This window comes from Anser cygnoides, chromosome 14, assembly GCF_040182565.1.
Source record: "Anser cygnoides isolate HZ-2024a breed goose chromosome 14, Taihu_goose_T2T_genome, whole genome shotgun sequence".
Classification (NCBI taxonomy): Eukaryota; Metazoa; Chordata; class Aves; order Anseriformes; family Anatidae; genus Anser; species Anser cygnoides.
Window position 1 is genome coordinate 19,462,107 of NC_089886.1, and position 22,951 is coordinate 19,485,057.

At 41.1% G+C, this 22,951-nt stretch overlaps 1 protein-coding gene across 6 annotated transcripts in view; it reads left to right on the plus strand.

Moving 5' to 3' along the window:
- Positions 1 to 22,951, plus strand: part of PWWP2A (PWWP domain containing 2A) — a 39,385-nt gene that overhangs the window by 11,809 nt on the left and 4,625 nt on the right. For 2 of the 6 annotated variants that reach the window (XM_066977219.1, XM_066977221.1), the window contains exons 2-3: positions 1,148 to 15,532; positions 15,964 to 18,004. In XM_066977219.1, coding sequence (XP_066833320.1) covers positions 1,148 to 2,825 — 1,678 coding nt within the window. In that variant the 3' untranslated portion in view covers positions 2,826 to 15,532; positions 15,964 to 18,004. Of the gene's footprint in view, positions 1 to 1,147; positions 15,533 to 15,963; positions 18,005 to 22,951 lie in introns of those variants that run through there. The other 4 variants (XM_066977220.1, XM_048064777.2, XM_048064778.2 and 1 more) reach the window with 4 other exon arrangements.

The window sequence follows — 22,951 nt, forward strand, 5'->3', positions numbered from 1 at the left end:
GGAGCTGGAGTCAGGCAGAGCTTGGGTGCTGAACAGCCTCGTGAGAGCTCTGCTAAGGTTGATACTTCAGATGGCAGATCCTAGTGTAAGATACAAGAAACGTTGAACAGGCTTTTTTTAATTCCTTTCTCCCCATTCTAGGATTTGAAAGACACGTTGAAATATGAACGTATTTATCAGTTGGCTTTTCTCTCTGGAGAAGGCGAATATAATGCTTTGTAAGCTGATGAAATGTTTCCTTTAGCATAACCTTTTGCAGAAGGTACTGGTTACCTGTTGAACAGGCCATATCTGTTAGTACAGGAAAGTTGAACTTTGAACTTTTTGAAAGTTGAAATGCCTAAGACTTGCTGGGATTTTTCTATTGTCTTAATCAGTGAGAAGTCCTATGTGTCTGTCAAATAGGGCAGCAGAGATCATAGAATACCTAGAGCTGTCTGCAGAAAGGTAGGCAATATCTTAAAATATTGTTTGCGTGCAGAACAGAGGGAAAGGATTTATACGGTACTGGAATTATGAGGGTAGCTTTGCTGAAAGAAACTCAATCTACTGGGCTAGCAAGCTTTAGGCTGTCGTGCATCAGATGGTCAAGTACTAATCTTCTGTGGGTATTTATTGTACCTAAAGAATGATAGCATTCTCTTAAATGCCAATACTTACGCATTGTGTGTTCAGCTTAAATCTGGAATAAGTTCAGCCTTTTGTGCTATGCCACAAATTGAAGAACTCTGTAAAAGTTACTGAAGATGCCTTCCTCACATAAGTTGACTTAGTATGGAAATTAATCTTGTATAGATCTAGAGTTGATGGGATGACTTACTGAGTGTTTGCATGCTTGTGTTTTCTAGAAATATAAGGTTAAATTTTTTAATTTAATCTTCTAGGTAATACTTTTTATTAACAACAATCCCTGAAAATAAAACAAGCATATAAGTGAAGTTACATATTTCATGTTCTCTGCTGACTTCGTTTTGGTATTCTGCCTTTTCAAAATTTACCATCAGGCTTGGTGTAATGCTTCAGTTTTTGCCCAGAATTCATGTATTTCAAATGGTGGTTAGGTAACGTGGACAGGCTTTCAAATGCTTTTTAGTAAATGCAGCAAAAGATCTCTCAAAACCTTTAATATTCTTTTTTTCTCTTCAAGGTTTGGACCCCACGGAATCCCTGTGACCATATTTCCTAAAAGGGAATACAAGGATAAACCCGAAGCCATGCAGCTCCAAAGTAAACCATTCCAAGACGAGGCACAGGTGAAGTGTGAATCTAATGCTGCAGTCCCTGATGACTCTTCTCTCACGCAGCCATCAGAACCAAGCTTAGCTAAAAGCCTATGGACTTCTAAACCACCTCCTCTCTTTCATGAGGGAGCGCCATATCCTCCTCCTTTGTTTATCAGGGACACATATAACCAGTCAATACCTCAGCCTCCACCCCGGAAAATTAAGCGGCCCAAGCGTAAAATGTACAGGGAGGAACCCACTTCTATCATGAATGCTATCAAACTACGACCCCGGCAGGTCTTATGTGACAAGTGCAAAAACAGTGTTGTTGCAGAAAAAAAGGAAATAAAAAAAGGTGGCAATGCAAGTGACTCTTCAAAATATGAGGATAATAAAAAACGAAGAAATGAGAGTGTGACTACTGTGAATAAAAAACTTAAGACTGACCACAAGGTGGATGGAAAAAGCCAAAATGAAAGCCAGAAAAGGAATGCTGTGGTCAAGGTTTCAAATATTGCCCACAGCAGAAGCAGAGTAGTTAAAGTTTCTGCACAAGCAAATACTTCAAAAGCGCAGTTAAATACAAAAAAAGTTCTCCAGAGCAAAAACATGGATCATGCAAAAGCTCGGGAAGTCTTGAAAATGGCCAAAGAAAAGGCACAAAAGAAGCAGAGTGCAACCTCCTCTTCCAAAAATGCACACTCAAAGGTCCACTTCACACGGCGTCTTCAGAACACCAGCTCAGGTTCCCTCCCACCTCGATTGCGTTTAAAGCCACAAAGATATCGGAATGAAGAAAATGACTCTTCTCTCAAGACAGGACTTGAGAAAATACGGAGTGGCAAGATGGCAACTAAGCCCCAGTCTCGCTGCTCCTCCACCCGCTCAGCAGGTGAGGCCCCTTCAGAAAATCAGAGCCCCTCAAAAGGCCCTGAAGAGGCCAGCAGTGAGGTTCAGGACACAAGTGAAGTGCATGTAACTGTTGATCAGGATGAACACCAGACATTGGGCAAGAGAGGCAGCAAAAGCAATATAACGGTTTACATGACCCTTAATCAAAAGAAATCTGACTCTTCCAGTGCATCAGTTTGTAGTAGTGATAGCACAGATGATTTGAAATCTACCAACTCTGAGTGTAGCTCTACTGAAAGCTTTGATTTTCCTCCAGGCAGCATGCATGCACCTTCCTCCTCCTCCTCTTCAAAGGAAGAGAAAAAGCTCAGTAATTCCTTGAAAATGAAAGTCTTTTCCAAAAAAGTCTCTAAGTGTGTTACACCAGATGGCAGGACCATATGTGTAGGGGACATTGTTTGGGCCAAGATTTATGGCTTCCCTTGGTGGCCAGCCCGTATTCTGACCATAACTGTGAGCCGGAAAGATAATGGCCTTTTAGTTCGACAGGAGGCTTGTATATCGTGGTTTGGGTCCCCAACAACATCTATTCTTACTCTTTCACAACTATCCCCCTTTTTAGAAAACTTCCAGTCGCGCTTTAATAAGAAGAGAAAGGGTCTTTACCGCAAGGCCGTCACAGAGGCAGCTAAGGCTGCTAAGCAGCTGACTCCCGAAGTTCGGGCCCTGCTGACACAGTTTGAAACGTGAACATGGAGAGTAAGGTAGGCAAGAAATCCGGAGGCTCCACAAAATTCATAGCCTAGTTAGAGAACTACCATGAAGGACTTGCCAAGTCAGAAGTTGCACTCGGTTGAATGCTCTTTTTATACTGAAGTTGTTCCATTTGTAGCAGTTTCTTGAAAGTTAAACAAATTGAACATGCAATCAAAATTAGCCGAAAGTGAGAATTCCAGTATTTTTCAAGTGAGATTTTTTTTAAAGAAAAAACTCCTCAAACACCCAATGCATAGGAGCCATAGCCTCAGCTGAAAGGCAGCTTATTTGCAGGGAATTTTTTAGTAGTTTCTACCCAGTACGTACCTAGTTGCTGTGTGGCAAAGGGTTAACACAAGGGATGAAAGTAGTAGCTGTGATATTTTATTTTTTTCTTTAGGTGGCCCATCAGGGAAGTGTAGAAATGTAAGCCTTGTCTAAATGGTCTTTAAACATTATTTCAAATACTCTCTAATGTGTTTAGTCTGGCCAGTGCAAATTGGTTTGATGCATACGTAAACATTTCAGAGGCACGTGCCAATCCACACAGGCCAGTTTAAATGCCATTGGGAGACTTGCTGAAATTTTTAAGGAAGAAAAATTCACGTAACTAAAGACCAGATTAAATGGGGTTTAATCTTAGTGACCACTTCTTAAACACTCAGCCTTTCTATGCACGTGGGGGCACAAATATTGACACTTCAGGGTCTCAGAAGCTGAGAGGGATGCCTGTAGCTCTAAGACAAAGCTGAGAAGTTGCTCAGTATTTGGGATCAAGGGCTGTTAATGCTGCATAGGTGTGAATCATAACTTCTGGTCTTTCTTCCTGAAGAAGTCTTTCAGGCCATTTGCCTGGAGTTTTAGATTAAGAGAGGCTTTGTTTTGAATGTGTAAATAATTGATTGCTGAAATTGGTCAGATTTTCTCCTGACTGGTTGTTCCTAAATTCTTAGGATACGTCCTAGTTAATTACACTTTGTGAATTGTCAGATGTGTAATTGTTTCATTTTGGATGTATCTAACTTCATTTTTTTTAATATTTCCGTTTAAGGTATCTGTTTGCAGGTCAGAAAATGAGAATATGTAATTGTGTAATGCTCTGAAATGTAAAAAAAAACAAACTGTAAATAAAATTGACTAAATCTGAATTATTTGTGTGTGTTTCTCAAAAAGCTTTGAAAAAGTCTAGGATGTTAGAGTATATGTATGCCGTATTTAGAGGACACCTTTTTTAAAAAGTAAATTGTCCTTTTTCACTCATTTTTAAAGATAACTGCTTGATGTAAAGTACTATTGTTGTACTTCAGTCTTAGTTTTGAGATTAAGCAATTATCTCGCCCTTTTTGTTTCAGAATTAGCTCTGTAGAGGGCTTTCTGTAAAGTTTATCTTTTTTCCCCCCCGTAATTAGATTGTTCTATATATTCAAATAAAGACTGTCACTTGTACAGTGGGGAAATGTTTTCAGTTTTCTCCATCTACCAAAAACTAAGCAGACCCACTCTCCACTGTTACTTCAGCTTTTCTTGCATGTCTGTTGCTCAATGCAGAGCATTTTCATGCAATCAATTGTATGTTTTTTGCTCTAGTTTTGGTCCTTATCTGACCATAAGAATTGCTCTCTCTTCTTTAACCCACTCCTGTTTGAGTCTTGCAATGTCTCGTGAAGAATCTGTCAACGTTCATCCCAAAGCAATTTTCATCCTGTTTTTTCCATAATTGCCCAAGTAGGCAATCATGACAGATGTAAAAACTTAAGCTTAGACTGAAAATTGAGATTTTAAACAGACATGAAAATGGGGTAAGGATTTAATCATCAAACCCTTAAAAATCTTTTAAACTTGAGATAAATTTCATATATCCATGATACTGTCTGGTCTTTCCAAAGCATTTGGTTTCTTTTAACCTTTTAAAATTATTCCGTTGTGCCCACAGAACTACTTGAAGTCCAAAGTGTTGAATACATGGCCATTCAAATTTCCTCCGAAGCTTCTGGTGAACTCTACTAGGTGCTAGTTCAGCTTCCAAATATATCAGCTTTTCCTTGGCATTCTAACAGTTACAAAAAAAAAAAATCAACCAACTGGTCAATGCTTTTTGAATGTGATAAACACACAAATTTCATAATGCGGAAAAAAAAATCCTGTTTCACTTCTATGTATTCTTTCCTGCAAACAGAAACAGTTACTCAAATATTTAAGTAAATAAGTCGTACTTTGTTACTAAAGCAGACTGCTTTTTGAAGCCAAGAACCCATACAGCATGGTTTAAATGTCTATGCTGGTTTCTTGAGGTTTAGAATCTCAAGCAAACTGGTTATAAGTTAGAGTTGTTCTGAGTTAAGTAGTGGTAAAATCAATATTTACACTGTATTTTTTTAAATACTTGGAAGCTTTGTATGCAAGCTTTGTATTCTTAGATTTAAAGTTAGCATAGTACTAGAGCATACGTAGTTGAAGTTTGATCAGGTGTTCACTGCTAAGATTGAAGAGCATGAAGTTTGAGGGGGTTTCTTTTGATTGCTTTATGTTCAAATGAACTTTATGAAAGGCGTTTAATGAGTTTGAGTTTTGTAGGCGGTCAGTCTTTTTAAGAAGTCTTTCCTAAGTTTTATAGTGTATACTAAAAGTGCAGTACATCATTGCCTCAGACTTAACAGGTTTCAAAACCACCAGAGTATTTTTTTCTTCACAACACCATGCTACCTTACGTTGAAAATATCCTATTTATGGGTCCATGATCTTTCTTTTTCTCTCTGAAGTAGCCAAAACTCTAGACATAATAGTTAATAATGGAGAAAATGTTGGGCTTAATGCAAAGTCTGGTTCTGACAGTGTCACCTTGATTATAGCAGCATGTATGCTGCGTATAGATTAGCTTTGAAGATTTACACAGCACTAGGCTTTGTCTTAGCTTTAAACTGCAAAAAGCTGCTTTCTTACATGCCTACCTGATCCCAGCAATGCCTGCAATCTGAGTGTGGACTGCTGTTCTTTCTACTATCTCTGAATTAGCTTGACAGTTTAAATGACTTATCAAATAACTAATGACAGGAGCATGCCTGTATGGTGCCAGCATAGTGCATCTGTGTAATTAAGCCGTGCAACTGTTGCAAGCAGGCTGTGCATTACGAACACAAACGGCCGTATAAAGGCTGACTGTTAGTTTTATATAAGCTTAATATAATGAATTGCAGATGATGCCTTTTAGAATTAAGGAAAATCCTCAGCACAGTTGTTGTATATGCATGGTATTTCAATTTGGAGAAAAAATGTGATAGGTAGTAACGAGTCTTTAACAGAAGCCTACTATTCCTTTGAAAATCTTTAGTTTCAGATAAAATGTTTTGCGAGAGAGTAGTTATGTCAAAACACAAAGATTTCTTTGGGGTGTTTGGAAGTTTGATCGTTTCAAGAGTAAAGCTGGGAGCAAATGTGAAATGCTTGTTTCTCTGGAGTTCAACAGGAAATTGAACAAATATTTGTTATTTTTCTAATCAGAGTTGTAATTTTATGTTGACACTTAAATTAGATAATTATCTCTGATTATACCACTTTTTTCCTCTTAGTGTTATCTTTAGTTTGAAACCTACAGAACTGACATCTACCTCACTAGCAGGGACATTGAGGGTGGGTTTAATTTAAGTCAAATGTGCAAAGTTGAGAAGACTTTTTTTCTCAGCATGTTGTAAAATATTTTTTTGAGAGTGAGAGAGAAGCTTCAAAGTGTGATTAGGTTGAAAAACTATCAATGGAAGTGATGAGTTGCTTTTTTCACTTCTGGACTTGTTTCTCGTTAACTCTTCTGAAGTTAACTGGTTAACTTTCCCAAGTCTTGAAGCTAATGGCAGTTCCTGTCATCTATAAGTGTTTGCTGAAGTTGTTGGTGTATAATGCAAACATGGTTTTTGAAAGTTAAATCCAAGTAGCTTGTCCTCAGTAGCAGTATCATCTGTCCTCAGGCACGTTCTGTGAAGTACACAAACAGAGCAGTCGTCTTGGCTGAAGAGCTCCTCAAAGAAAGAAGCCAACAATCGATGATGGCCGCTTCGGTTCTTCTCTTTCTTGTAATTGTATTCTAATAAATTCCTACAAAAACAAGCAAATTCAGCCAGTACAATGGGATCACTGTACGCTAATTTGTAGATGTGTGAAGAGTGTGAACTGGAAGAAAAGTACACTGAGCTTTATGACTAAAAGGGTAGTTGACTATTTTTTGCCATAAGCCATTTGGTAGAAGTGTTGGTGTATTATTCAGAAACAAACTTGAAAGGGGTCTTACAGCACAGAACTTACAGCGGTTAAAGGCTTAGATGATTTATCTTTCCGTTCTTATTTTCAGTTTACTTTTTAAGTCTATAAATAGAAAGGTCATAGGGAAGCTGAAGGAAAAGAGAGGAACTTGGTAGATTGAGTTAGATGTGATACTGTAAGGAGAACTAGGAGAATAGCATTGAGACTAGTATGTTACTCTGCAAGAGCAGTAGGAGGGAATAGTTCTCATTTGAGAGAAGTTACAGGAAAAAAAAATAGTGATGTGTGTCCTTGCCCCATGGCCAACTGGCCAACTGTTCAGACTTAACCTCATCTAGAATTTAATTAAAGCTTGGGGAAATGGATTGGCTTGTTACCAGATTTTGTCAGGTGAGGCTATGCTTATGTGAAGTTGGTTTACTGAGGGGATTTTTTTTTTTCAAAGAGGATCTAGTAGGATACCTTTTGGAGATATACACAGGTTATACTTGGCAATAATATGGTACAATTATCCCTATAGATAAAAGTAAGCTATCAATACCAACAGAGGCCTACTTGCATAAATGCCTTAAGGCTTCTGTCATGGCTGTGGTGATGAGGGATCAGTCACATTTAGTAGCAGGGTGGGTAGAGGCCTGCAGTATCACAGCTTTTGTAGTAGCTGTCAAGGTGTGTAAGGCATTAGATCCAGGCTTGTGAGATATGGATCCAAGTATTCAGCTTCAAGTTATTAATCTGTAGTGGGAAGAACCTCTGCTTCATGGCCTTGACAGTCGGAATGCCAAGTTCCTACTCAATGGGTATAATACCTCAGTTGCTGTTCTCTGTGACAACTTGGTATTTTAGTTTAAATAGTTCCCTTAGTGTGGTGTTATGCTGTAAGTGTATTTATAGAATGTGGCCATGTCACTGGACAAAATAAGATCCGCTTGTAGGATGTTTTTTTTGTTCCCTGCTCATCTTTACCAGCATTTTTTTGCACCTGTTCTTGTTCGAACTCATCTTTCTTTGACATCGGTGGTAAGAACTGTTTATAGTGATTTAGATGGGGTTTTGCAAAACTCTTAGGGAAGAGTGACTGCCATACTCTAAATCAGAAATCTCTCTGGAGATCGTTTTTTAGTTGTTAGATCCTAGTGGTAGCTCGTAGTTATCCTGTGAGTTACTCTCATGTTTCAGGTTTTCTTCAGTAATACCTCATATATGTATACTGATCCATACTGTAATTTAGCTTTATATATATATATAAGCATTATATATATATGTTAGCTTTATATATATTTATCTGAATATTATATATATATATATATGCGTGTATATTTATATAAAATCAAATTGTGACACACTTGCCCTTCTGTGAATGCAAGGAAAAACAGCAATTCCCAGGCTTGGCTGTGGAGACACCGCTTTGCTGTCCATGGTGTTGTGCTTTTTCCCTGCACAGTTTTGTTGGCATCAGATCCAGCAGCTGGGGATAACTCTCAGGGGTGGACCTGCAGCGCTGGCTGGCTCACTGCCAGTTACTGCTTGTGGAAGGGAACTCGGATCCATGGCTCCATGTACGTATGTATTTTTTCAAGAAAAAGCATCAGTGTGTTCTTGGTGTGGAGTAGGGTAAGCAGCAGCATGGAAAATAATGTAATTGATAATACAGGGTCTTCTACATCACCCTCTCAGGTAGTTTTCATATGCACAGTGCTAAAAACTTCTTACCTACCTACCCGTGGTCCAAAGGGATAATAATATTGACAAAACAGGTTGCAGGTGTATGTTGGAGCAGGGAACAAATCAGGATCCCCTGTTCCAAGTTTAAATTCAGGCTCTGCTCTTCCACTGCATGAAGACAAATGGCTCTATGGAATTTGTCTGGGCTACATTTGGGAAGTTATTTTCAAAACCAGGACCATGCACATTTTGAACAACCATAATGCAGTTTCTATGCCAACGATTTTGGCAGAGAAGGAATAAAGGGCTGATGGAACTGAGGATATTGGAAGTCTGTGAATACCTGATGGACAGGTGCAGAGACAAAAGGGAAATACATTTCTGTTTAATTGCAACTAGGACAATAACTAGTAGTTAAAATCACAAGACAGGGAGTTAAGATTAGACACTAGAATATTTGTTCCAGTTACGGCAGTGAAATCCTGGATGTTGTCAGGAGAGTTGCATAGCTTCCATTATTACAAGCTTTTAGAAACAATAGGTTAGGCTAACCTCTGTCAGGAGTGGGTTAGTTAAATTAATCCTGTGTTTGGGTATGGGATAGAATCGATGACCTATCGTGGCCCTGTCATAGCTTTGTTTTCTGTAGTTTTGTAATTAACAACTCGGATTTAAGAAAGAGAATCTTTGCAGAAACACGCGGATAAGGGAATTATCTGCCCTGTGTGTCCTGTTCTCAGTTGTGCAGGACTCTCACTTGGTATAAGCTCCTGAACTGCACTCTATTGCTGCCAAGGGGACTCTACTATGCAAAATCGTGTTTGGATGACATTATTTATATCATATGCCAACCTTAAATGAGTTTTTTTTTTTAACATCTAGGTCAGCTTTCATGTTTGCTTACTAATGGTTCTGATGTCAGGTATACAATATGAATAAAAAATATTCTTACATGTGCCAGCCATGTACTATGCTTTTGAGATTTGGAAGGCAGGCTGTGTTCCCACCAGCTTGTTACCATCAGCAAGAGACTCAGTGATGGAAACGTAGCATAATTCTGGTGGCAGGCTCTGCCCTGATGGCCTTGCCTGTCTGTGTTTTAGCAGGTGCGCAAAGAGGAAGAAGGTACCTGCTTTGTCAGTAAAGCAAGCAGGTACAATTCCAGGCAAATTTTTACTTAAATACTAGTTTTGCATCCTTTATTTATTTATTTAGTATCATTTAGGATTTTTTTGTTTGGCTTTAGAAACACTAATATTTAATTGCACTGCTGCAGTGGTTCAGAATTTTAAAACACATGGTGCAAGTATAAAAGAAAAATCACTCCCCCTGACCTTTGCCTCCCATAACCTTTTCCACCCACACAAACTGTTTACCTATATTTCTCTATGAGAAAAAGGGAAGTTTTTTGTTCTTTTGTTTTGCTTTTTCCTGTATATGTTGCTGTTAAAATCATAGCTGAAGGTTTTGAGCATTGAATATTCTTGGTTGTAGTATTGCATTAGCAATATTTGATTATTGTAAGGAAAAAACAACACTTACCTTGAGATTTTTCAGGCGTTGAGGGCTTTAGGGACCTAATCTCTTCTGATCGGTTTACATACAAAAGCTGGCTTTGGCAGGTTTTTAGAAATTCTTGGTACTGTGCTATTTCAGAGAATTAGGCACATAAACTGAAGAATGGGTTGTTGCTCTTGGTTTGCCTTATAGTTAAGGCCCAGTTGCTGAAAATCATCTTAGCCCGTATGGGAGTATGACAGTTCTGCTTTCTTTTAGTAATCCATTACCTGGAAGAGAAGCCTATTTTTACTCTTCATGCCTTCGTAACTTTGACTTTGTAAGTCGAAGTTTGAATTTGTTGCAGTTAAATAACTTTTGCCCTTTCTTCTGTTACAGAGTTTTGTGTGTAGACAGTGCTAGCAAGCCGATGAACTTGTTTATGTTACTGTAACTATTTAAAATTTGGATCGATCTGCTTAAAGAACTAAGTATCTTTTCCTTTGAAGTTTTTGATGGGAGATGCTGCTATTTTTATTCTCCTTGTCCTTCCCGGCTGCCTTTTCTCCTTGCTGGCTGGCCTATTGTTTCTCTGCTTTTCCTTTGAAGAGCAAAACAAACACTTTCAAAAGCAGTGCTGCTCTCTGGCCATTAGTGAATGCATCGGCCTTGTGAAAAATTTCATATTAAAAGTCCGTATTTCAGCCATAACTCCCAGGAAAGCGACTGTGTAAAACGGGGTGCAGCAGGGCAGACTTGGGCAACATCAGCAGCACGAGGCCACCAGCTGTGCCCGTGCTTGTCCTGACACACATTTCTCACTGCCGGTGGTTTTCGTGGTGGCTCCGCAGACTCCAGCAGCTGGATGAAGCGACTTCAGTCCGGACTGCTGGGCATGCCGCCTGTCACGGGGGGGGATGGGGTTACTCTGTTGCTGATCTACAGGCCACAGCTGATACAGGGAAGTGAATGAACACAGGGACCGAGCGGTTGATGGGACGGGCGGCTTGCTGCACCCACCAGGGCCGGGGAACGCTGCGGCAGGCGGCCTGCATGGCAGCTCGCTCTGAGGAGCTGGTGCTGCTTGGTGCTCTGTGGCACCTTGGCTCTTTGTACCTTTGCTCCCTGCATTGCCAGCACATGCACGGTGTGCCACAGGGAAACCCTGAGGACGAGAGAGGTTCCTCTACAATATAGCTGGTGGGGTACTAAGAGAAGAAACTGCAAGTGTGGGGGGTCATTTTTCAGTCACTAAATCCAAGGAGACTTATTTAATTCATTCCTGCCCGAAACCTTTTGTATACAAAACACTGCTATTGATCCAGATAAAAGTAGCTTTGACTGGACAGCCCCTTTGACCAGACATCCCCTAGTCAGTTTATGTACCTTACAGCAATCCCAGCCACAGTTATTCCTCGCTGGTCTGCGAAATCCACACGCAGTACTCTTAGCACCCGCATAACGGCAACAAGACAAAGGCTCCATCTCAAAATATTCTGTATTCATGAATTTTCCTAAACATGCAGGTAACAAGTGTATGTTTAGTATGTATTAGAATAGCAGACTGCAATAGTTAGGTTTATTGATTTCAAGAGAGTATTTCATCAACTTTTTTTCCCTGGATCTTTGGTTCCTAATCATAATAGGCTTGTGAGCAGCTGGTCCATTGCTCTTTCACCTTTTGTTGTCTCAGGTTTCCTCCATACTATAATCTTTTCCACAAAGATTGTATTGCTACTGCCAGAAAGGCTCTGAATTTCAGTTTATAGGCTGTGAGGAGCCAAATGGGGATAGTTGTTAGAATACTTATAATAAAGTGAAGCAGCATACAGAGAGACTCCAATATACTCTACAACTGAGAGTCATCTGCTTTTCTGTTAAGTGACTTTAATTACTATAGTAAAGAAATGCTGGGTAGTTTGACCATTGCTAATGAGGTGTACACAACTGTGCACAGTTTTATGTGAAGACACCAAGCCAAAGGAAGATGCAATTTCATCTTTATGGTTTTTACCTGGAAAGGAAAACTGGTGTCTCATCTGCTTCATGTTCTAAAAGGGAGAGGAATAGCTGCTGTTTTTCCCGTTTTAGAAATCAAGACAAATCTAAGACATGGAAGAGAGTGGTTATTAATTGGCTTTGACTACCAGCTGTATGGCTGCAATGGCAAGTCGTCTGCCTAGCTGTCACGTTTGCTTTCCTTTTTCAGTAAATGTGGTTTTCAGTAAATGTGGTTTTTTAGTTTTTCAGTAAATCTGGTTTTTCACAGGCTTCATTACAAACTGGGTGTAAAATGCCATTGATTTTGAGTAGACAGTGCCCTAAGTTTGCTTTTTTTTTTTTTAACTCCAAAATATAGAAAAGGTCACAGTCACCATGAACTATAACCAATTGCTTCAATTTTAACTTTAGGGAGTTACTTCGTGCAGCACAATTTCGGAGTATTGCTCCAGCTTTGAGCACCAAAGTCCTCCATGTGCAGTACAGTGTTTGCACACGTACATTGCTGGTGTTGACACTTTGTTTTGCTGTCTGCTAGTTTGTTTGCAAAATGATGTGTTATTTCCTGTGAAGGTGTAAACTCTGCTGGTAAGGTCTAGCTTAAGCACATAAAGTTAGTATCAGATTTTTTTTAGCATCTTTTCATGGTATGGTGTTTTCTGGAGAGCAAAAGTAGTCTACTCAGTAAGAATTCAGACAGACAAGGAGGTTACTTTATTTTTTCCTCTTTAAAACGTCAGAAATTCTCTACTTCCATTGACCAGATTTTGTCTACCATAGATCTCAACGACTGACAGCGTTTTACATCAGCCTGAGTCCTGCTGCTCACTTGCGGTGTCTGACAGCCTGCTGTGGATTCAGGTGGGGGCTTGGGAGCTGCCGGTGGCCGGGGCAGGGCTGTCTGCTCCCTCCCCTTCCTTAAGGGAAGGGCACGTTTGCCAGGAGGTACTGGCTGGGCCAGAGGTGGTGAGCTGCTGGTTATTTTATTTCCCTCTTCTATCTGAACACTTCTGATATAGCTGTTCCCCCTGACCTGCCCTGATGTCAGGATGTACGTGCATGTTCTTGAAAACAACCACGCTGTTTCTCTTAAGACTTGCATTAAGTGATCAGATCAAATAATGCGGCAGGCATAATGTAAAGGTAAAAAAGACTAATTAAAAAATAAGATTTTGTCTAAAACCAGCCATCCTCAAACACTGTTGTTATGTGGATCACATCTTAGTAAGAACTACCTTGTGGCAGTTCATCTGCTGTCTATGATTATAGGCACTGCTGATGTGTAAAAGTAATATTAGGAAAGAAGTTAGTAACTTTTTAGTCTCTTTAAAAGGAAGTTTAATAGCTAAATCAAGGAAAAGAATTGAAAACATGAGCAGGAAGACCTTGGTGGAAAACTTGGTTGACATATGGACTGTAGTTAGCGAGCCACTGTTCTAGGAAAATGAAGCCTGTTTTCTTTTATCTTTTTTTCCCTTGTTCTTTCCAACCCCAGATCTGAGGGAGAACCTGTATTTAGGGAAACACTTAACATGCATGCTTAACTTGAAGTGCGTGCCTAAGTCCATTAGGAAATACAAAGCATGTGTTTAAAGCCAAGCAAATACTCAACAATGTTGGGACTTCTAGTCCAAGTATGTACTTACTGCTTGGATTTGATGTGGCCGTGTGCATGTGCCTTGTATCTCTTGAGACGGAGAGAAAATGGGGCAGTGAGGAGAATCTACAGTTGCTGTAAACAGAGCTCGGTTTACATGAAGAAGTCATGATTTTTACTTTAATATAGTAATGTAAATCTGGGATTAGATAGTGGATATGCAATGATTTTGGTTTCTGTAAGCTGAGATTTGGTGGTAGTACACAGGAGGCTTTGTCACGTGTGGATCTGAAAAGCATTGCAACCACATTGATCGCTAGGTTGGTAGATGAAGTGTCAAAACCAAAACTGTCTGTCCTCAGAAGGAGGAAAGGCCACTGTAAAGTTAGCTGTTTGTTTCCTTAGACGTAGCTGTAGTTGTATGCTCACTCAGATAACCAGATTCCTGTCTTGCCTTGTCCCTTCATAGATCACAGACATTTGTGGGCTAGGAGTTGCGTCCCTGAGGCTGGAGCTGGGGAGCACAGGCGCTTGGGCATACTGGCTGGACTGTCATCCAACTTTTTGTAGGATTTTTGATATTTCTCAGTAGCATTTGGTTCTCTGACATACTGTAAAAGCTTCTTTTTCAAGACTTCATGGATACATGGTACTAATTTAACGTTAATCTTATTTTGGAGAATTTCGTATTGGCTGTATGCTTTAAGGCTCAGTATTGGTTGTTTTGCAGCCTGGGACACTGCGGTGTTTAGTTCTCTGCACCAGCAGAAGTCCTGTTGAATATGGGGGGACTTTGTCTGGCATCCTTCTCTTTACAGAATGGCTCTGCAGGTTTATTTCATGCATCTCGGAGTGGAACACACTTAAAATAGGTTTAATTCTGTATCAGTTCTGAGTATCATACCCAAATGAGGATCTATTGGGTATTAAAATGAATGCCTACATGTTTGCTGTCAAAGTATAGCACCTAGGTGCATCTTTGCCTGGCCCAGTTACATTTTGTAATTAGTCCTTGTTTTTTCTGTATCAGCTTTCCCAAAATTTTATTCCTATTTGAGTTCTATCTCATTGTATACAATGTGTTTTCTGTTGTCCCTTTGTGGCATAAGGAGTAACTGAGCAGTTGACAAATTCCACATTTATCTCCTGTATTTTCCCTGCCTCCTCTAGAGTAAGGTCTGTTTTCATGAATTCTTCTCTTTTGCTTCTCATTTTATATGTATTTCTTTTGGATATTATTTGGGAGAGTTGTTTATTCAGAAAGAACCTTAGAATTTTCTCATCCATGGTATGAGTCTCAGCTGGATTATTCAGAATGCCATTGCCAGTACTGCAAAATGTGCATATACATCTAAAATAGCTCCAGCAGTCTGAAGCTCAACATAGTGGTAAAAGGAGCCAACACGGCGGGCTGGGTCCTGTTGGAACCTCTTTTGTTCTCCTGTGGGTTTTTTGAACAAAGGGGTTGGACCAGAATACCTCTAAGAGGCCTCTTTCAACTTCAATATTATTATTTTAGAGATGTGTTTTCTCCACACTACAAAAGTGGCAAGTCAGTGCAGACTGTATTAATTCTCTACTGCCCTGAACAGTCAGTGGTCTCATGCAGAAGCTGTTACTTGGACTGTTTCTCCTGCCTTATCACTTCGTTTGAGTTCTGTGGAGCAAGTGGGAGAACATAAGCAACACGGTGAGCAGCTTTATTCTTTCGTGCTCCCATGCATTCCTTAGGTCTCACATTCAGACTGCCATTACAGCGTCAGTTTTAGTTTTATTCTGTCAACTATACATCGTTGTATAGCTTTTGTGTATTAATTTCCTTCCCTTGATAACAACCTCGAAATGTCTTTAAAAATACAAGTTCTCTCTTGATGCTGAAATGGGGTGAGATGTAATAGACTGGTACGGTAGCTTCTCTTAAAACTCCGGTCAACTGAGGAGTTTGTTCACTTGTGCATGTCTTATGATAACGTAAATATATTTTTTTGTCTTCTGCACACAAGGCACAAAACTGAGCAGGCGAACCGGTAACTTCTCTGGCCACCTCAGATTTTATTTACCTACTTTTGCAATATATTCTGGAAGGCTTTTAACTGTTTTCCCTTTCTCTCCCCTTTTCAGCTCAGAGACACTAGTCAACTGCTGTTTTTATGGAACCTCACTACACTGCCACGAAGAGCACCAGCTCATCAGGACTGAAAGAAATCTGAGACTGAATTGTCCTATTTTTCCTCTGAAATCTTCACCAAGTAGTAAACATTTTTTGAAGGGGAAAGGCGGGTAAATATGTTAAAGCACCCCCTTGCACCCAGTTAGGGCACCTGTACCTAATGTACATTTTCTTTAAAATTTAAAAAGATGTTAGGAAATATTTTATAAAACTTTTTTGCAATAAATGACGCATGAAATTATTGAAGACTATAAGACACTTACATGCAAGGAACCACTTGAATTATTAGTATGAAGAATCACTGCAAATAACTGTTTTTTTTTGTAATGTGACAGTCGCGTTTGTATGTTTTGATAGGTGCCAGTGATGGAGCCAATTGCCTGGGAAGTTGACTGTAACTTTTGAACTTTTATTTTAATTCTTAACTTTAGCATTGCAATTTTCCATTCTATGAGGCTTAGTTAGTATTTAGTGCAGGTGTTAGCAGAGCTGTGACCTGTGATCAAAAGCATGTCCCAAACCAATTGTATTGTAAAATATGAACAGTCCTGCTATATGAGACCAATGTTTCCCGTAGAGGTGATGGAAAGGACAGTGACCACAAACTCCATGTATCTCTGTATTATGGGAAAGCTCCTTCTGTGTGAATATGGTTGCATTTTATTTATGCTATTGTAACACTTAGGGAATTGAGGATTGCAAAAAATGTTAAGAAGGGCTACAACAGAGAGTAGCGTTTTGCTTATGATACTATAAGAAGATGGGAGTCGTGAATGGAGAGAGATTAAATTGAATGGCATTTCTATTTCTAATCATGGGTTAATTTTTCCTTTTGACAAAGATATTTTTCAGATAGGTAACCAGTAGAGCAAAGGTTTTATTAGTGTTTCTGATGGTTGTTGATCTCAGTTACATTGACTTGTTTGAATAGCTGTAAATCAAAAACAAACAAACAAAACCAAACCCAGTGGGTTTTATCCATTTTATTCCCCTCCCCAAAAAGGTGTTTGCTAAGACTTACTTCAGTGGAGCTTGTGAATGCTGGACACGCTGCTGAAATACTGAGTTATTAAATATTAATTTATTTGTCACTATTTGACATTGTGTGCACACTTTCTCAGCAGTGTCATTTATTACAATGTTCTTAACTGGGGATTTATTATATAACCTGCGAAAATATTTGTTTTGAAGAAGTGAAAATGTGCACATAATCTACTCAAAGACAAATTTTTGTTTCTAGAGAACTGAAAAGACTTGTATTAAACTCTTCTTCCTTAGCATCCTGATTCAATTGGAGAAAATAGTGTCTTTATCCAGATCATTTAAAAAGAAAGATACCTTTCCGAGAGGCATCTGTATCAGCACAAAGACAGTTTCACAGCCTTCAAGTATGGCGCCTGAATTAAGTAACACTGAATTCGAAGTGAGGACAACTCCATTGCTTGGCTTTGGTGTTGGCAATGGGTTTAAACTTGTTAAGCAGTCGGGGAAGAGGGAAGTGAGAGGTGAGGACAGTCATCCAGATCCAGGAAAGGCGTATCAATGATGCACACACACTGAGCCAGGTCATGCTTAGTGTTTGCTCAATTCCTTTTTTTAAGAGGTAATTTATTTATAAAGCTGGAAATTGAATACTTACTGCCTGCTTGTTAACAAATAGCTGTATAATGCTATGCAGTAGGTTCAAATTGTACCGTTTTTCATAATAAAATATGACTTTTTAAAATTTCAGATTAATATTTTACAGTGCTCTTCCTTTTCACCGGTCAGAGGATCAGTGCTTTGGTCCTGTTTGTGGCCTGAGATTTAACTAGAATTTAGAAAAATGAAGATGTCTGATTTGGTGAAAGGGGAAGCAGTTTGGTATAGAGTATGTGCTAGCCTTTCACCCTCTAGTCGCTAGATCCCAATTGTATTCATAATGTACAAGGGTCTTGGCCTATTAAATAACATTTTAATACACACACACACACACACACACACACACACAAACACACAAAAAAAACCCCACAACCGAACAAAAGAGAAGCCACCAAACAACATGGCACAAAACAGTTTCTGCTCAGGAAAAAGGCCCAGGACTGTAATAGCAGGGTTATTGCACATTGGATTGAAAACTGATTGATGTTGTAAGTAGAAGCCAGTAGTGCCTGCCTGTGTGACATCTGACTCTTAACCAGTGCTCTTATTTCCTCATCATCATGAGCACTTGTGCACAGCAGCTGAAATACAGAGAAAAACAAAAACATTCAAGAGTGATGCAGGTCTCTGCATTGGATAATATGGGTATATAAGCAAATAGCATAAAAATAGACAAGGTAGCTAATTGTACTTGCGTTTGTTTTCACAGAAAGTATTGCAGCCATTTTGTTTGAAACCAGATTTTCATTTTGAAATGAAATTGTCAGGGATATTCTAATGATAGAGAATTACAGTAATGTATTGCTTTTCACTTTTTTGCTTTAGTTGCTTAATATTTAAGCTTTGCTCCGTGCTACCTTCTTGTCTGTATATTGAATGGTCACTATGCCTCTTTCATTTTGTAGACTTGAATGAGGAGAATATGATTCATCCTTTAAGATTTGCTGAGAAGTAAATGATAAAGAATGTTGTGTAACATTTATTCAAATAAAGCCTTGATTTTTTTCAGTGCTCTTTTAAAGGGAAATAATGTTGAATAATGTTTTGATGTCTTAGCTTCCTTGTTTTATTAGTCCTTGACCCAAAAGCCTTTGATTTTTTTTTTTCCTTCTTTTTCCCTGAATTAAACAAAGATTAAACTGAGGTTACTAGTCCACTGCTGGAAGTGAATCACCTGGACAAATCTCTATCCAAGGTTACATTTCACCACAGTGGCTAAAAGATGCCAAGTCACGCTCAACCAGCCGGATGCTTTCCACAAGAAACGGGGAAAAGCTCTTCTTTTTCTTGCTGTGTCATTAATGAGACAAGATTACCCATACTTTGTAGACACAGATGCAAAGAAATCCCGATGGCCCCATTTCATGGCTGCGACTGAGACGCACCCAGCCCGGTTGAAGGAGGAAGGTGGAGGTCCTGCTCAGAGGCTGCTGCCCCTTCGGCCGTGCTTCCAGCGCAGTCAGTGAGTGCCGAGCGAGCTGCAGACCTGGGGGTGAGCTCAGGGCTTCCCTGGCCCCGCTGTGCAGAGCTAATCTCCCCAGAAGCACACGAGGGCTGTGCCATCACAGCTGCAGCGAGGCACAACGCAGCAGGAGCACAGGACGTGCTTGGCCTCTGAATACCTGCGCCCCGCCTGCTCACCTCTCCTTTGACCATTTTTCACTCGAGCGCTAACAGTTTCAGACAAGTTGTCCATCGCAGGTAAGTGTAATAGGGTGTTTCTCCGTTTGGGGAGGAAATGCTTTGTGCTGAGTTGCATTGTCTCATCGTGGTGCCCTAAAGGAGGGGAGCAGGTTGTGCTGTACCAGCTGCCTTGTGAAACGGGGCTCTGCGTCTCAGGCACTGCGGTCAGAGGAGGGCAGGTTGGAAGACGCTTCTTCAGGTGGCAGAATCTGTAGGAGATTATGATGTATGTATAAGATAGCACGTATATAGATTTTTTCCCACTTGTATTTTTATTACTGTGAAGAAAAGATATCCTAGTTGTAATTGAGCACCTAGGTAAAAGCAAAAAAAAAAAAAAGTTGCTCAGGTAAATTTGATTTCAAGGAAGTTCTTATTTCAAGGTAGTATTACTTTTCTTTTGATGCACAGTATGCCTGGAACTAGAGGGCAAGACAGAGGTATTAACCCTCCTGTAAGTCAGGCATTTCATTGCAGTGACCTGTTGTCAGCAGTAAAGTCTTTCCCAGAATTGATTCAGCTTTGGAGTGGAGTGAGCACATGCACGTATGCTGTCTGTAGCAACTCAGACCTTGGCCCAGGACCTCTGTGATGCTTTTGAAATCAGTTGGTTCCTCCTGTAACTGTGAGCGAGTCTCCACGTCTGTCTGTCGCTTGGAACAGAGCTCCAGCATACGTTTTTCTTTGCCTGCACAGGGTGATTTCTTATTCTGTCCGGACTACAGGAACTCCCATCCTCTTTCTCTCATTATTCATTCATTCTTGCAGCAGTTCCTCTTGAATTGGTTATCCTCATTAGGGCTCGGTGGAGAGGGGAAATCCTGCTGAAATGTAATTGCTCACTAATGGCTTTTCCTTTGTGACATTGTGTTGGTAGCGTCTCGCTGTGGGAGCCTGCTGGATTTGCTGCAAGACTGTGAAACCCACAGGAGAGGTTAGCCACACAGCTTTCAGAGTTCTGCAATTACCCCATTGATTAATCTTCACTCCAGCGGTTTGGTGATGAAAGTATAAAAGTAATCCAACCTTCAGCAGCGAAGCCAGTCCCACACAATCCCACTCAGTAATAATGTTTACTGCTTCCCTGAAGCATCAAAAGGGTGATACTTAATGAGGGCAAAAGTGCAGGTAGCAGCTGCTTAATGCAGCTTCTGGTGCAGGAGGGTTGGCGATGACTTGCCAGCTGAAACGTGGAGGATTGACACACAGAAATAAGATTTCTTTTAGGGTGAGACCAATGGGAAGACTTCTTTAGGAAATCAGATAAATCACTAACAGAGAGATGATGTAGTCAACTCAGACACCATCACATACTCGTTATTTTTAAGCATTATGTGGTGAGGAGCCCAGCGAGAGGGAAGCCAGTTACCTACCCGAAGCCTCATCTGTAGTTAAGGAAATCACACACGGGGCTTCTCCTGCGTTACCTTTGTGCTCCCCGGTGATGGGCTGGGCTCATTTCCCTGATGGACAGCATCCTCCAAGGCTATTAAGAGTGTAAGGGGCTGGTGAGATTTGCATGGTAAAGTCATTTTGCTGCTTTTGCAATTCCTAGAAAGTTGGGAGTGCAAGAAGCTTGGAATGCTTCTCTGCTGCACGAGGTCGGTGTGGTAGTGTCTTGCATGGAGCACTCGCAGCGCAGTAGAGATGCGAACCGTGCTGTAAGGGTGCTCGTCCCGTGGCTCAGTTGATGGCGCAGTGATGCTCCAGCTGCCAAATGCTAACGAGCGTGCCAGGAGCCTCAGCAGGATGATGCAGCAGCGTTGCGCGACCCTCTGAGCAACTGCAGGGCTGGGAACCAGCCTGCCTGAACGTGGCTTTGGTATCAACTGCCCCTCGCTGTCACCATTTTTCTCTTGTTCTCTTGTCCTTGCTCAAGTCGTTGGAAGTGGATGTGTCGTTCTCCCTCTTTGTGCAGGAAAGGCTGCGTGGAGGCACTGCCTGGGAAAGGCAGAGCGTGGCAAGGCTCAGCACCTACTGGATGGCATTAGAAAAAAGCTCAGGTTATTTCCTGGTTCATACAGTGCTGGCTGTTTTTGTTTGCATCCTGCAGTTTATTTTTATGGTCCTGCTCAGGTTTTTCCCTTGGGTGTTTGTGTGGTCTTTGTTTCTATTCACTTGCTGGGCGCTCAGGGCTGGGCAGGCTGTGACCAGTGTATCAGCTTTTGGGCTGTTCTGAATTTTGGGCAAGTATTCAAAGCCAAGGAGAGGTAGTTCTAACTTTGAAATCCAGATTTTCATCTAAGAGCTCCAAGTCTTAAAAGCTTAGGGACTGGAATTTCCAAACGTGGTCACCTTGGTCATTAAATATTAAACCAAGGCTGTGCCTGCTTGAGGACTCACTCGAATACTGAAGTACTCCGAGCCATCGGAGAAAGGGGTTGGGGCTCCGGAGTGCAAAAGGAGGAATATTGGACTGTGCTAAAGATGAGGTCCCAGAAGTACTTCCTCTGTACAGACAGAGAAGACTAACCTTCTCGTGAGTCACTGTTTGCTCTGTTTGCCTTTTCAAAGCCGGGAGGACAGGGACTAATGTACGTACATCGTGTTTCCATTCATACAGTGAAATTATATCAGAGCTTTCGGTTGCGTCTTGGCTTAGTAAACTTGCTGCTGGCTGCAAGTATCATTGCTTCTGCTGCGTTTGATGTGGGGGACACAGGTACCTTGGGTCAGAGAGCTGTTGCCTAAAGGGCAGGGGCAGGCCCTTGGCTGAACGCAGCGAAGTGCCCACGCTCCCGGCCTCCTCTTTCCGCAGGTTCCCAGATGTTACAATTCTCAGCTCCTTTCTCAGATAGAAAAATGCCCCAAGATGGAATGCTGCAGCCAAATGAGCTAATGGAAATGTGTCAGTCTCACCGAGATAAAGAAAGATGCAATTGTTGGGAGCGGTGCGTGGATGCAAATAGCCCAGCAGAGCTCTGCTGCCTCCCCAGGGGCCCATTTTATCGCTTGGTACTTGCCATCACTGCTCCAGGAATACGTTCAGGAAGCTATTCCAGCAGCCAGGCTCAAATCCACCGACCAGGCTGGATAATACCATTTCCCCTCTCGCTAACATCTCACCTCACCAAGACGTCAGCCGGCAGCGGGGCTGTTGTTCAGCAACGCCTCCCGCACCACTGCGCCCGGGGCTGTGCCTGGGGGATGGGCTGGGTTCACATTCAGGAGTGAGAAACAGAACAGAAATCCACCTGCCCCACAGTGTGTGTCTGGCTTGAGTTAGGGAAGGCAAACCTCTTTTCTTTCTGCCGTGTCCTTGTCGGGAAGGTGGCTTTGGAAAAGGCCTTCTTGAGGGCCAGCCGCTGGGAAGCGGGCAGGTACGGGGAATCCTGCCTGCCTCCAGGCTGGAGCCGGAGCTGCAAACAGTGAAGGCCCCAACTGGGAGGATTAACCACTGAACATGCAGGGTCAGAAAAACATGGTTAATGGCTTTCGGCTGTTTTAGGGCATTGCAGCTATAAAGGACTTCGCTCTGTCTGTCAGGGTAGGCTGTGATGGCTCTGGCTGAATGCCACAGCAGCTGAGAGCCTGACAATTTCCTGTGCGGGCTGTGTCTCTGACAATCAGGCTACCCAGAGCCTCTGCTGCTAGAAGACACCCCTAGCACATACA